Source organism: Aulostomus chinensis, chromosome 4, assembly GCF_037954235.1.
Source record: "Aulostomus chinensis isolate RoL2024-O1b breed Wild chromosome 4, RoL_Achi_v1.0, whole genome shotgun sequence".
Taxonomy (NCBI): Eukaryota; Metazoa; Chordata; class Actinopteri; order Syngnathiformes; family Aulostomidae; genus Aulostomus; species Aulostomus chinensis.
The window spans coordinates 12,449,504-12,464,174 of record NC_141323.1 but is presented as its reverse complement, the minus strand read 5'-3'; the positions used below and the strand labels follow the sequence as shown (position 1 = coordinate 12,464,174).

Here is a 14,671-nt window from a genome sequence, read left to right as displayed (position 1 = left end):
TGTTTGTTTCAATCAGAAGTCAGAGTCTGAAGAGGGCAGTTGGGCTCAGGTAAGAGAAAAATGACAAACCTCATTCTTACTTTTGTCCGAAGGTCGTTTGCTGGATTCAGTCCTAAACTGAACGTGTGCCAGTGCAAATAGCAGCTCTGAGTCGAGCGTCCTCTCCCCTCAGACCCTGGCTTATGGTGACATGAACCATGAGTGGATAGGGAACGAGTGGCTGCCCAGTCTTGGACTACCTCAGTACCGCAGCTACTTCATGGAGTGCCTGGTGGATGCCCGCATGCTGGACCACCTCACAAAGAAGGACCTGAGGGTGCACCTCAAAATGGTGGACAGCTTCCACAGGTACTAGACCGCAGCAGGAAAGAGAAGAAGTAGAAGAAGGGGAGAAAAAAAACAACAACAGCTCGATTGCAGTTTCACAGACGCCAGTAAAATTAACGGACTGTGAAATACACTTTTAGTTAAGCAAAGATGGTAACTTTGATTCATAACCGCTGCAATCTGCAGGATTTTAACGAGCGGTTCCAGTAATTTTACCCGTTATGAAGGGTTTTATGTCTCTATTCTGTAGGTCGAAATATATGAGGCATTTAAAGGAACACTGCGTCTTTTTAGGGAAATTGTTATCGATCCTCCCCAGAGGCTCTACTGAGTGTGGAGGTTAGGGAGCTGAGACTAGCTAACCGCTAGTTAGCTTAGCGCAGTGAACGGTAACAGCCGGCAAGTGTTAGCATCGCCCTGTCAAAAGTCAGGATCAGGATCAGAGCTTTGTTCAGAAGTAGTCAGACAGCAGCGGCCACTTTTCTAGAGGGCCAAAGCTGCAATCAGGCTTCAGAGCTGCAGTGTCAAATCACTACGCCTAGTCTGGAAAGGAGTTCCGGCTTCGTCCTTGATTATGACATCATGGTATCTCGTCATTTTAAATTGTTACTTCATCGCAAATGTTACGCCTAGCCATAGTTATATTTGATGACTTCTTACAGAGGTATGCTAACCATTTCCATCTGCTACCATTCATTGTGCTAAGCTAACTAGCAGTTAGCAGGCCTCTGGAACGCACAGAATAGCGTGAAAGGTGTCTTATCTTCTCGTCTAGGCAACATTAATGGAACATTTGAAACGAAAAGAGGTTTTTAAATCATTTGTTGTTTTCTGACACCAGAACAAGTTTACAGTACGGAATCATGTGTCTGAAGAAGCTCAACTACGACAGGAAGGAACTGGAGAGACGTCGAGAGCAAAGCCAGCACGAAATGAGAGGTGATTACAACCAAAAGATAGGAAAACCCAAACGAACATCTCAGTAAATGAGTCGTGTGAAGAGGTTTAAGATGAGAACTCTGCATGCAGATGTGCTCGTGTGGAGCAACGAACGGGTCATCCGCTGGGTTCAGAGCATAGGCCTGAGAGATTACGCCAACATCTTGCTGGAAAGCGGCGTGCACGGAGCTCTGGTCGCCCTGGACGACAACTTTGACTACAGTAGCCTGGCGCTGCTCCTCCAGATCCCCAACCAAAACACTCAGGTACTGGAGCTACGCCTACTCAGCATATTTGGCAGCTCACACATGCGGACGGCGAGAGTTCGTATTTGAACTCCAGTGAAATAAAGTCACTCCTCAAAGCTATACTGACGGGCAAACATTGATTATTTTTAATTATTTGGCTCCGATATGCGCATATTTAAAGGAGCGAAGTAGTGTATCATCCGTCACCGGCGTCAGTCCTAAAATAGAGGACTGTGTGTGCCTTCAGAGGAAGTTTGAATCTAAATCAGAACATGCAGATTCGCCAACTGTCACCCTGGCGAGATGCCTTGTGATCCCCCCCTCCCCCTCACAGTTTGTCTCGTACGTACTCGGGTGAAGTGGATACGGAGCGCAAAAGCCATCAGCTGCTTCTCCTCCACCCCTGCCGCTGAATATAGACCCTGTGAAAAAAGTTCAAATGGTGTTGTTGTTGTTGTTGTGTTTCTCCTCCTCAGGCACGTCAGATTCTGGAGCGAGAGTACAACAACCTGCTGGCGCTGGGAACTGACAGGAGGCTGGATGAGGTGAGGCAGACTGAGCCCCCCCACCCCCCCACCCCCACGTCAAAATCTCTCATTGAAGACGCTTCAGCATAGCAGCCCTCCGCTTCTGTACACTTTGCTATCACTCGTATCGTATTTGGCCGCTTTTTTATTCACCATTTTTCTCTGTTTTATTTTTTTATTTGGGAACTCCTTATTGTATCCTCCATTCATGAGGGGGGGGGGTGGTGAAAAAGTAAAACTTTTTTTTTTTTTTTTTTTACACTTTGACATTGTAATAAAAAAAATCAAGTGTTAGCGTGAGTTAGCATTAGCTCATGTACATCGAATCACATCGGCAAAATTTGCTTTCCCTGACGTCATTTCTCATGTAGAAATGTTTCACTCAGTGTGTATTTTTTCTTCTTTTTCTTTGTTTGTATTTTTGTTTGTTGGATGGGGTTCTTCTCTCCCTCACATCACCACCCCCCCCCACCCCACCCCTACACACACACACACACACACACCAAACTAAGCCATTCCAAGTTTATTCCTTAATATGGGAATCAAGTGTCATCAGTTTGCCGTTTCTACTTCTAGTGACTGAGAGTCGTGTGTGTGTGTGTGTGTGTGTGTGTGTGTGTGTGTGTGTGTGCGCGTGCGTGCATACGTAACGTGTGTGTGTGTTCTCCAGTGTGACGACAAAGACTTCCGGGGTCCGTCGTGGAGGAGGCAGTTCCCGCCGCGGGACGTCCACGGTATCAGTATGATGCCTGGATCAGCAGAGACGCTCCCCGCTGGCTTCCGCCTCACAGCTACGTCGGGTCACTCCCGGAGACTCCCCCCTGAGGGTAAGCCACCCCCCCCCCCCCCCGCTCCAGGTTTGCCGCTCTCATACGAAAACTGAATTCAGTCCCTGACGTTTGTGGTTTTCACACGTAAGCGACAGAACATAAGTGGAGCAGAAGAAGAAATGGGAGCTGGTGAGTGCCTCTGACATGTCTCTGTTCTCTCTGACGGCTGCTCTGCAGTCCTCTATGAGGCTCTGGATGACAGTCCTGACGACATGTATGTGGATTGGTTTCAAGGTCAGCTATGCCCCTCTCAGGTCCTGGGCTTGTTGGCCCTGCGTGTACTCTGGTTCTACACACACTCCTTCCTCTTCACATGGTCCCGCTGTTCTTGTGCTCACTCGCTAACACCGAGGGCGGGGTTTGTCTGCTCATCCCGGTGGGAGAAGCTCGGGGGGGGTCAAGTTATGGATTAGGACCCATGCTTGCTAGTGGAGCCCTTGAAGTTGCAGTAATGTAGCAGCTAAGCTAACGGTGGCTGAGTACTGGGGTGTACTTCTACACTAGAGTATGTCTGGATGTTTTAATGAGTCCAGCCGACTGTTTGTGTCATTTCTCATCCCTCTTCTGTTAAGAGGACGCTGGCTCGCACGGTCCCTCACCTCAACACAGTTCTGGTTTATCCGGGTAAAAGTAACCGACCAGATCCTGGAACATCACCACCGGGATGCTTGGACTGTTGATTCTGAATATTACAAAATTATTATATAATATAATAATAATAATAATATAATATTACACAAAACTTAAAACCGGAGGACGATCAGTCCGAATGGTGTTTGCGATGAATAAACCAACAGGATAAATCCCATTTCGGCTTCAGATGTGCCTGAATAATTGCGCCTTAGCGCGCAGTAATGGAATGTTGAACATTTTCATATTTAACAGGCAGCAGAATTTAAAACAACAACAAAAGCTTCTACTCCAATAAGTTATTACATTTTTTTTGCGACCCCTCAGTATAGAACCAACCGCCTTAAACTAATGATATTCTGCCTGCCAGCGACAGTCTGGCGAGTCTCTTTATCTATTTAAAGAAATAAACCAGAATTAGAAGTGACAAATGTGTCGCCAGCGTTCTCCTCTAACAAGGTGTTCCCAAAGACAGTGGCAGTGTTCCTGTGTTCTGTGTTCTTCTCTCTGTTCTCCCCGGTCTGTGATGTCCACGGCACAACCAATCTAACGTTCCACTCAAACTAGAATCTCCTTTGAGTGCGAAGCTGCAGGGTCCGGGGGGGAGGAAGGGGGGGGTGTTTGGGTGTTTGGGGTAACGAAGCTGAGGGGTGGCTCCTTCTCACTCGGGACTCTTCCCAAACCTCTGTAATCAGGCTCCTCTCTCTCCACAGTCGGACCCTCTGCAGTGCAGCGGCTGGACAGCTCCACGGTGAGAACCTACTCCTGCTGAGAGGAGGAAGAGAGAGGGACCTTAAACTGTACGCTGTATGTAACACACAGACTCTCGCTTTGCCAAAACACAGCTTTCCTCCGAAGAACCGTTGAAAAAAAAAACTGAAAAAAAAACAGAACTAAAGAAGCGAGGACCGATAGCTCATCTCGTCCGTCTCGTCGGTGATAGGAGACGCTCCTTTCGTGTCTGTCCAGGAAAAGATGAGTCAGTCACGGTCCGAGCTTGAGATTTCCAGCCACATTTACATGATTATGCTAGTTCAGGCTTCTAAAAATAGACCAGTGGAAGTTAGCCAGAACCTCCGCATTACAGAGCGTCCCAGTTTCCTTTCCAACGGTTTTCTTTGCACCACCAGGTGCAGAGGCAAAGTCACGTTCTTCATTTGATTTTTTGATTTTTTATGTGAACTCCGTTTCCTCCCATCACCGATGCTTTTCCTTGCAGATTATACTCAGATTAACATCTTTTAAAACACCACGCACAAAAAAGTTCTAATGTTATCACATGATATTCTACTCGCAACCATACCTGTTAAGTTAAAGCAATACAAATTGAGATGATGTCTAAATCTGAGATTAAATTAAGTCCTGGAAAACAAAAAAAAAACAAAAAAACAGACATTAAGGATGCAGCTAAGCCTAGCTTGCCTGAGTCTTAGCTAACGGCAGTTGCAAGCTAACGTACAGCTAACGTTATGTCTTCATTGCTCTGAACCAGCACAGGAGAACCATCCGTCTCAACACATTACAAACACGCTTGCTTGTTTGTATGCCTCTTGTCCAGTTATAATCATAGTGGGCGGGGCTATAACACAGCATGAAGCGACCATCAGGGCTAAACCATGTTCTGTTCACGAAACATATGTTGTATATTTTTTGTTTTATATAACTTTTCACTGATGACAGACCTGCTTTACATTACGATCAAACCGTTTTCTTAACATGCCATTGTAAGCGTAGGTCGCTTGTTAGCAGCTAGCAGCTTGTTAGCAGCTTGCTAGCTAGCTCAGACTTAGATTTTTCATGTAGCTCAGAGAGATGGGAGGCTGAAATAAGCGATCATAGCAAGTTTGTAGCTTCCAAGTTGACATGGGTTTGAGTTTGTATGAATATTTTTCTGTTTTCTCGTTAGCTTTCTAACCGCTAATAATCCTAATCTGGCATCGTATGATCTGATGTTGAGGTATTTTCTGCCCTTGTTTGCTCATTGAAGTGCTGATTATTTTCCCCTGGTTTCCACCTTGAAACAAACCTGCCCGCAATTTTTTTGTTCACCACAAAAAGCACAATTTTTACTTCTTTTTTTTTTTTTTTTAAACTCGCCTGTATAACAACCAGACCGTTCCTAAACAAGTATCGGGGTGAGAATTTAAGGAAATTACAACGTTCTACCCTGAAACTGGTCGGGAAGAAGCCATCAGCGTGTTGTGTGTTTGCTCAGTCTAGCATCTGCTGCTGTCGCACAACAGTTGAGTAAACTTCATAATCTCACTCCGGTCCCATCACAAGCCTCCCGAGTGTGCTAAGGGTGGAGGCTCCGATAATAATGGAGCTGCAGGGCGATCGTATAAGAGAGGAAGGTTAGAAAAACACATAAAAAGGCAGCACAGGAGAGACATGAAGGCAAGTAAGTAAAAGTAAAGCGCAGGGCATCTGGTTTGGGGGGGGAGGGGTTTATGAGTTTCATCTTCATAACAGTAATTTTGTCTCCAAAGTATTTGCTCCCCCCGTGGAGACGCCGGCGGGCCGTTTCTAAAGCTTTCATCAGCTTATATTTAGACGTTCGCCCACACGATCAGAGGATGAGTGTAAAGTTCACGCGGTTGATTCCTTCCACACGCCGACGAGGAAGCAGCGGCGTGGTTTCTCTCGCCCCCGGGGCTGCTTGTGGTGTTTCTTTCTTTTCGAAGGGGAACAGATCGACACCCACAGACGAAGGTCACGTCGTAACCTTCGTCCGGACGGGCAGCCCCCCCCCCCCCCCAACATGTCAATCAAAAAAAGAGTTCAATGCTAAACAAACAAAAACATAGCTGCTGCTGAATCAAACAAATTGGTCTTCGTCAGTCCTCCTCCTTGAAACTAACGTTTCATGAATGTCATGAACTTGAGGCTTTTTGTATTTGCGTCAAGAAAAATATATTATTATATTATATATAATTATTAAATATATTTATAAGTATTTATGTTAAACCGATGAGCGAGGGTCCACCACTCAGCTTGTTAGCTTTAGCATCATCCTGCTAACAGATGAGGAATGTTAATGGTTTATTATCGACCCGCCGCTACGACCTCCTCTCACGCTGCATGAAACGATCCCTCCGGCCGCCGCAGCCGTTCTAAGGTCTCATCTCAGCTCTTGTGCTCTCCACCTGCCGCGAAATTCCGACCGTCACCACCCCTCCGTCTTCTCCCGGCTCAGGTGCAGTTTTAGACGGAGGCGGAGCTGCTGCTGCTGCTGCTGCTGCTGCTGCTGGAGGAGGACGATGGGTCAACCTGCCCAGGAACAAACCATTCTGACCACTCGCACTGCCAAGAAGCCCCGCTCTCCTCCCTCCCTCCCCCAACCCATCCCTCCCAAACCCCCCCCCCCCCCCCCCCTAAAAATGTGGGCACAAGATGCCGGTGCTAAACTGTCCTGCAGGCTGCCCCTCCACCCCCCCCCCCTCCATTCTCACCATTTCTAACTTTTACATGTACAGTAACTTGTCAAAGCATAACGTACTGTGTATTTCTTCTACCAGAGATGTGTAGGTTATCTGTAAATTAATATAAATATGCCATTTTTTTAATATATATATACACACACACACACATCTATGTATAAAAAGATATTCAGAGTTTGTGCAAAAAAACAAAACCAAAAAAAAAAAAAAAAATAGGAACAGAGAAGTCCCTGCCACCTCATTTAGTGGACCATAGATTAATATATGCTGCTCTCTCCATGCCCCCCCATCCTCCTCCCCCTCTTCCTCCTCCTTCATCATTTTGTACATATGGTTTTATTTTTTCATCCTGCTGATGATGATGATGATGATGATGATGATGAAGACGTGAAGAGCGAGAGAGCAAGAGATGTGTGCGAACCTGCCCTCTAGTGGTTTACAACTTTTCTGAACCCCAACATTCTTTCTTATGGACTAAAATATTTAAGAGATTGTGTTCCGGAGGGGAGGGGAGGGGAGGGGAGGGGAGGGGGGGAAAAGAAAAAGAAAAAAAAAGAAAAGCACTTTGATACAAACGCATCAGCGTTAGTAGCCAAGGACTAAAGCTACGTGGCGCCGCCGCCGCCGCCGCCGCCGCCGCCACCCTCCAAGTCTCACTAGAGCTCACAACGACCGAGCAGGAACGTCCTCCGTAGAAACTTCTTGTTGTACTGTACTTTTCGCTACATCATCACTAAAGGATACACTCCGCCGAGCTGGCCTTCTCCCCACCCCGCCCCCCCACCTCGCCGCCCCACCCGGACCGGACCACCGCCCTTCAGAACAGAAGAAATAACTGAAAGACAGACCGCTTTAGCTCATAGTGTGTGCGTAGAGTGTATATGAACCATGTGCGGTGACTAAAACAATGTTGCTTGCTGTGACTTTTCATCGGTGTAACTCTCCGTTTCTGTCTTTGAGTTCCCAGGGTGCATTGCTGTACCGCCCTCTTATCTGTCTTTTAGTTATTTCGGAAGGTTTATGTTACGTTTTGTTTTCTTTTCTTTTCTTTTTTCGTTTGTTTTTACATCTTCAATTTGCACGAACAATGAAATCATTTTATTTTGTGTCCAATCTTCTTTTTTTTTTGTTGTTTTTGTTTTTTATTTATTACTTCTTGTACTTTTTGGTCAAAACTAAGTGGTGAGCAAACAGATTTTCATTGTCAATAAAAACACAAAGAAACGACTGTCGGCGAAGGTGTTTGCAGTATTTCATTGATGATTTAATGATGAGCCTACATGAAAACTACAGGACGTTTAAAAACACTCGACTACTTCCAGTTCTCTCCCGACCCGCCGGACCCGACCCCCCAGGAGGGTTCATGCTCCGGGGGGTCTCAGGGACTCCGCTACCAGCTTCTCTATGTCACTGAAGACATCGGGGTCTTCGATGGTTGGGGTGATCTGATGGGAGGAGAAGAAGAAGTCAGGGTGAGTAAAACAAGTATTTGTACACCTACTTTGCTGTACTGCAGGAAGCTGAACTACATCAATGGTTGGGTGCGCTTCATTTTGACTGTAATACATTTGGAACTGTACCTGTAAATGTAGTCGTGAGGGGATCTTATATTCACGTGATGGAACACAAAGCCGTTCCTCCACTCTGAGAACTTTATTTGCATTCATGGAACCTTGAATTTGCATTTATAAACTTTGTACGTTTGCTTTTTACGGCTTTAATCTCCAACTCGGTGAGAGAGGTAAAAGAAAAAGAGAAGAAAAAAAAAAAAACGGTCTCACGACGACAATGTAAAGCGCTAAAACCCCAAATGAGCCCTCGGCGGCTGAAACATCATTACTCAAATTCTGATCAGCAAAATGAGCGCTGACGTCTCCAGAGCGGCTGTAGATCTTCCTCTCAAAACAAACGAGGTCCGCTGCAGCGAACGTGGTCTCAGAACGTGGTCTCAGAACGTGGTCTCAGAGGGTCAGGTTCTACCTTGTATGGTTTCCCGTTGACCAGGTTGGCTAAAGAGGAACGAGGGATCTTTCCAGAACGGGTTTTGGGAAGACCGTGAACGAAGAGGACTCTCCTGAAGGCCGCCACGGGTCCGATAGTGTCCCTCACCATGGCGACCATCTCACTGACGATCTGCTGCTGGTTCTGCTGCACGCCTGAGACACACAACCGCTAAGTACACGCAGTCGTACTTCAACCAACGCTTGACATTCTGCTACTCACCATTTTTGAGTACGCACAGGGCCAGGGGGACGTGACCCTTGAGAGCGTCCTCCAGACCCACCACGGCGCAGTCGCCCACGGCAGGGTGCTGAAGCACCGACTGAAACACACACACACACACACACACACACACACACACACACACACACACACACACACACACTTTAACACCACAAAGGGCAACACACTCCTTCTAAAATGATTCTCCCACCTCCTCCAAAGCTCCAGCAGAGAGCCTGTGACCCGCCACGTTGATGACATCATCAGACCTGGACATGATGTAAAGGAAGCCCTCCTCGTCCACGAACCCTGCATCCATGGTGTCGTAGTAACCCTGATTGGGGGGGGGGGGGGTTACACAACTTACACAGATGACGACATGTAGTTCAGGTTTCAGTTTTTTAGTAAAAAAACAACCTTTTAATGGTGTTACTACACACTAGCGCCCCCAAGTGTCAAAGCTGAGCAGCTCTTAGTGCTCGAATTTGATTTGAAATTCATCGACAAGACAACAGAGAGACTAACACAACAAATATCGCCCGTCTACTGCAGTAACACGTGAACGAGACTTCCATGTACATGTGACAGGTAGCGTGTATTGGTATTTTTCCCTCATTTCCTGTTATGCTGCGCTACTTTATCATGGGGTTGTAATATTCTTACTGATACTCATAAACTGCATGACTGAATATTCTAAAGGAGGTTCCGAGTAAAATGTATAAAATACTCAGAAAGGTTACTTCAAAAACCATCAATGCGTTATACTGTAGTATTCGGTAGATGCCGGAGGAGCCACAGGAGATTTGTACTCCCGTCATACAAATACAAAAGTGCAATATTTGTGTGTAAATATTTGTGTGTACATGTGCTGCACTGAGATAAATCTGAACTTGTGACCTCTAAGTACCAGGATCTCAGCACTGTAACTGTAGTGCCAGGTGAGGAAGGAACCAAGGAAGGAAGGAACGAAGGAACCATCCTCACCCTCACCTCAAATAAACCGAGTGGCTCTGCAGTGACGCGCTTTCACCACTAGAGGGAGACACGTTACCACAGACTGCAGCGCCGTGAGGAAGGAAACCAGAAAACTCCTCCGTGGTGTGAACTCAAGTCAACATTTCCAGGTGATCAGCTTCTTTCTGCTGCAGTCGAAACTCTCGGTTGTTGAGAAAACCTGGGGTTGACTCAACCTACCGGGAACTTGGTGAAGTAGAGTTCTTCAAACAGATTCTGGTTCTGCCACAGGGACAAAGCTGCTCCAGGAGGCAACGGCAGTCTGGAGGGGAGAGGAAGAAACAAGAGAAGGACTCAAGTCTCTCCTGGTAGTTAACAATCTACATTTGTTTGATTCATTCTCTAGTTTTGAATTTCTACATATTTTGTTGAGCTTATGAATCATTACAACTATGATAAATAATAAATTAATAAAGAATGAGGCAGCTAATTATTTCTAGCGGTCAGTTCTGAATTCTTCTAGGAGTCCTCAAATGCACTTCTTAGTCAACCGTGTTGAGTCAGTGTTTGCTAAATGATGACTAACTTTCGTATTGAATATCATTTTGTAATATGCTACTCCTGTTTGTGGAAATTAGCTAGAAAAGTCATTTATTAGCATCAGCCCTGCTCAGCCTGGAAATTTCAGAGTTTAATCAAAAACCACTGCATAGCTCCAAACGTCCTCTTGAAACACTGAGTACTGAAATGCAGCTCATTTTCTCTGTAGCATCCAGCATCGTTATTAAGAAGTCGTGAACACAACCAAGTCAGGAGCCACAACGACGTCACAACTTGGAAACTGCGATTTCCCGTCGTCACTCGAATGCACCAACACACAAAGCAGTATCGGCTGGAGCTCCAGCCAGCAGCACAATCAGGCCGTGCTCGCACTAACGTTTGCTTTCACTCGAAGCTAATTTGTCCTCCACTTCACTCGGTTAAACATTAACCAGCAGCTTTGCAGTATTACTTTTGAACTTGAAGTACTACGCAGCTGAGTCAGCGTTCCTGGGAGGAAGTGGAGGCCAGCTGTTCCCGTCAGCTCTACCTGTCGTCATCCTGAACTCCAGGGGATTCCTCAGAAATCCCAGTTTGTTGGCAGCGAGTCGGTCGCGGCAGTTACAGAGGAGAGGGAAGCTGGAGAGTGATAACAGATCACTAGCAGGCGCTGGCTGACCTCAGACCAGTGTGTGTTCATGCTTGTGGTCTGAAGTCACAGGGCGAGCTGCCTTATTGAGACAAACGACACGTCTCGCACGTCAGGTAGCACGCTTCCACGTCTGTGTGCACGCTCAAGATACTGACATAGAACCAGAGCGACAACAGCGGAAGGAACCTCCCGGCTCTCCAGAACCAAACTCTGCACGGGGATTTGGTTGGAAGAACTTCTTAGACGGCGAGGACGGAAAACGTGAGGCAGACCCACCCTGGGTGGGCGGCCATCTGCCTTGACCGGTTGGAGAGAGAGAGAGAGAGAAACAAGGAGAGAGGACACAGAGCGGGACAGAAAGACTTGGAGAGAGAGAGAGAGAGAAACAAGGAGAGAGGACACAGAGCGGGACAGAAAGACTTGGAGAGAGAGAGAGAGAGAGAAACAAGGAGAGAGGACACAGAGCGGGACAGAAAGACTTGGGGAGAGAGAGAGAGAAACAAGGAGAGAGGACACAGAGCGGGACAGAAAGACTTGGAGAGAGAGAGAGAAACAAGGAGAGAGGACACAGAGCAGGACAGAAAGACTTGGAGAGAGAGAGAGAGAGAGAAACAAGGAGAGAGGACACAGAGCGGGACAGAAAGACTTGGAGAGAGAGAGAGAGAGAAACAAGGAGAGAGGACACAGAGCGGGACAGAAAGACTTGGAGAGAGAGAGAGAAACAAGGAGAGAGGACACAGAGCGAGACAGAAAGACTTGGGGAGAGAGAGAGAGAAACAAGGAGAGAGGACACAGAGCGGGACAGAAAGACTTGGTGAGAGAGAGAGAAAAACAAGGAGAGAGGACACAGAGCAGGACAGAAAGACTTGGAGAGAGAGAGAGAGAGAGAAACAAGGAGAGAGGACAGAGCAGGACAGAAAGACTTGGGGAGAGAGAGACAAGGAGAGAGGACACAGAGCAGGACAGAAAGACTTGGAGAGAGAGAGAGAAACAAGGAGAGAGGACACAGAGCGGGACAGAAAGACTTGGGGAGAGAGACAAGGAGAGAGGACACAGAGCAGGACAGAAAGACTTGGAGAGAGAGAGAGAAACAAGGAGAGAGGACACAGAGCGGGACAGAAAGACTTGGGGAGAGAGAGGGAAACAAGGAGAGAGGACACAGAGCAGGACAGAAAGACTTGGGGAGAGAGAGGGAAACAGATGCAGAAACAGATGAAGGTGGGCTCTACGCAGGCGGCCGTCTGCCTCGACCAGTTGGGTTGAAAGAGAGCAAGAAAAAGAGAGAAACATAAATAAGGAGAGACAGAAAGATGTGGAGGTACACAGACGAAGAGAAGGACTTGAGAGAGAAAGAGAGACGAAAAACGTGCCGGTTTTATGTGGGCGGCCATCTGCCTCGACCGGCTGTGGTGAAACAGTACAAGAAAATTGAGAGAGAGAGAGAGAGAGAGAGAGAGAGAGAGAGAGAGAGAGAGAGAGGCATAGGGAAGGACAGAAAAAAACTTAGAAAGAGAGAAAGACAAAAAAGAGAGACTTGTGAGCGGCCATCTGCCTCGACCGGTTGGGCTGAAAGAGAGCAAGAAAAAGACAGTGAGGAACAGGGAGAGACAGATGAAGAGAGAGGGGGGTCAGAGGACGGGGGAAAGACATGAGAGGGAAACATAGAGAGGAAGAGGCGGAGTTAGAGACAGTTAGAGGCTGGGGGGGGGGGGGGCTTAGATGCACGACAGCAATCAATGACCGTATCAGCTACAATAAAAACATCAGACGTGCAACAACATCCCCGTCTACACACAGCAACATCCTCCAGCATGAGGAGATCAATACAGCGATAAAACTGATCCTCCCTACCTCACCACGATATTTCCCAGAGTTCCCGGCTTCACCTCCTGCATGTCATCATCGATCACAGTGACTGGAGGGAAGGGAAGACCATGTTATTCACATTTCCAGGCCGAGGCAGGTTACACATCTGATTACATCCATATTCATGTATCAGTTCATCAATATTTATGGTGTGTGTGTGTGTGTGTGTGTGTGTGTGTGTGCGTGTGTGTGTGGAGGGGGGGGGTTCTTCTGACAGGACACGTGAATAAAGAACAAAATAATCAATGACCAACAAAAGTTGTTGCTCATTGATCGAGTCTCTCACCGTTGTAGCCTGGAATGGCTTTTCCAGCCTGGCCTGCAGGGGGCGTGAGAGAGCTACCCAGTCCGATACACGTGGAGGTGATGGCAGAGCCGGTTTCTGAACCGACACACACACACACACACACACACACACACTCATTAACATTCACAGTGGAATAAAGATCATCAAAAAGACGGTGTTACGCCACATTCAGACTCTGAACATATTCTGCCTGCCGATGCGTCTGAGAGCTGGTGAAACAAGTGTGTGAGGTCGCGAGCAGCAACAACCCAGATAAGGCAGAACTACGACAGTTCCTGAGGGCCCTCTGTGACTCCGCCACCCAACCGCGCTCCACTGACAGCAAAGACTAGCCTGTTTGTCAGGCGCCCACCCAGCCAAAGCAGCGCAGCATCGATCCGTCTGCGCAGGCACGACTCAATCAGAACAACGTCACGCTGTTCTGAAGCTTCGGCGCATCCTGTTTTCAGATGAATTGGCGCTCAGCAATCAGTGCTCATTAAGCTCGTCACTGTCTGGTAAATATCTCGTTATTTCACGGTAGGAGGAGTCCGTGGATGCGGCGGCATTCCCGCGCTGCTGGGATGATGCATACTGAGCACGCTCAACGGGCAGAGCTAGCTAGTTCCAATTAGCTCTCCGCTAACTTAAAGTCAGTTCTGCAAAATGTCACAGGTGTTATCAGAGGAAAATTCAGCCGAAAGGCGTGATTTCATCGAGGTTGTTGGACGCCCAAAACTATTTATACTGCCACGTTCTACAGTGGTCAAAGAATGTGTATGAATCTGGCGTTTACAGAAGGGTTTGAGCATGCTAATCAGAGGTTAGCAGGCCCAGGCGTGTTTTTAGAAATGGGAGTTGGTTTGTTACCTGTTTTTAGAGAATTTCATCGAACTTCCAAACCAAAAACATGATCAAAACCAAACCAAAAACATTATCAAAACATAACAATTCAACATTCCAGCGAGGGCACGCTGCAGCACAGGAAGCTACTTCCAGTTGGCCGTCTGCTAACTTCAATGTGGATGAGTAATCATCGTGGGGTTGTTGTTTTCCTCGATTTTCCAGATGCTTTCAGATCAAAGTGTGTGCAGGTTGTCAGATGCGCGATGGAGCAACACACCATTTGTGTGGCGCTCAGAACGACGAATCTGCCGTTTCGGAGCTGCGACCGTAGCAACAACAAAGGCTCCAGCCGAGCCTCGGAGG

General features: G+C 47.2%; 2 protein-coding genes across 8 annotated transcripts in view; one reads left to right on the top strand and one right to left on the bottom strand.

The window, feature by feature from the left end:
• Positions 1-7,466, top strand: part of ppfia2 (PTPRF interacting protein alpha 2) — a 176,327-nt gene extending 168,861 nt beyond the window's left edge. The window contains exons 27-34 of the mRNA XM_086201844.1: positions 17-49; positions 173-348; positions 1,169-1,266; positions 1,357-1,532; positions 1,991-2,059; positions 2,712-2,868; positions 4,215-4,308; positions 6,698-7,466. Coding sequence (XP_086057970.1) covers positions 17-49; positions 173-348; positions 1,169-1,266; positions 1,357-1,532; positions 1,991-2,059; positions 2,712-2,868; positions 4,215-4,273 — 768 coding nt within the window. The 3' untranslated portion in view covers positions 4,274-4,308; positions 6,698-7,466. The remainder of the gene's footprint in view (positions 1-16; positions 50-172; positions 349-1,168; positions 1,267-1,356; positions 1,533-1,990; positions 2,060-2,711; positions 2,869-4,214; positions 4,309-6,697) is intronic.
• A 647-nt stretch (positions 7,467-8,113) lies between these two features.
• The window catches only part of acss3 (acyl-CoA synthetase short chain family member 3), an 84,221-nt gene continuing 77,663 nt past the window's right edge, over positions 8,114-14,671 (bottom strand). For 5 of the 7 annotated variants that reach the window (XM_086201849.1, XM_086201848.1, XM_086201847.1 and 2 more), the window contains 7 exons: positions 13,463-13,558; positions 13,162-13,225; positions 10,359-10,440; positions 9,376-9,498; positions 9,165-9,264; positions 8,922-9,097; positions 8,114-8,386 (listed from right to left, as the gene is read on the bottom strand). In XM_086201849.1, coding sequence (XP_086057975.1) covers positions 8,303-8,386; positions 8,922-9,097; positions 9,165-9,264; positions 9,376-9,498; positions 10,359-10,440; positions 13,162-13,225; positions 13,463-13,558 — 725 coding nt within the window. In that variant the 3' untranslated portion in view covers positions 8,114-8,302. The remainder of the gene's footprint in view (positions 8,387-8,921; positions 9,098-9,164; positions 9,265-9,375; positions 9,499-10,358; positions 10,441-13,161; positions 13,226-13,462; positions 13,559-14,671) is intronic. The other 2 variants (XM_086201845.1, XM_086201846.1) reach the window with 1 other exon arrangement.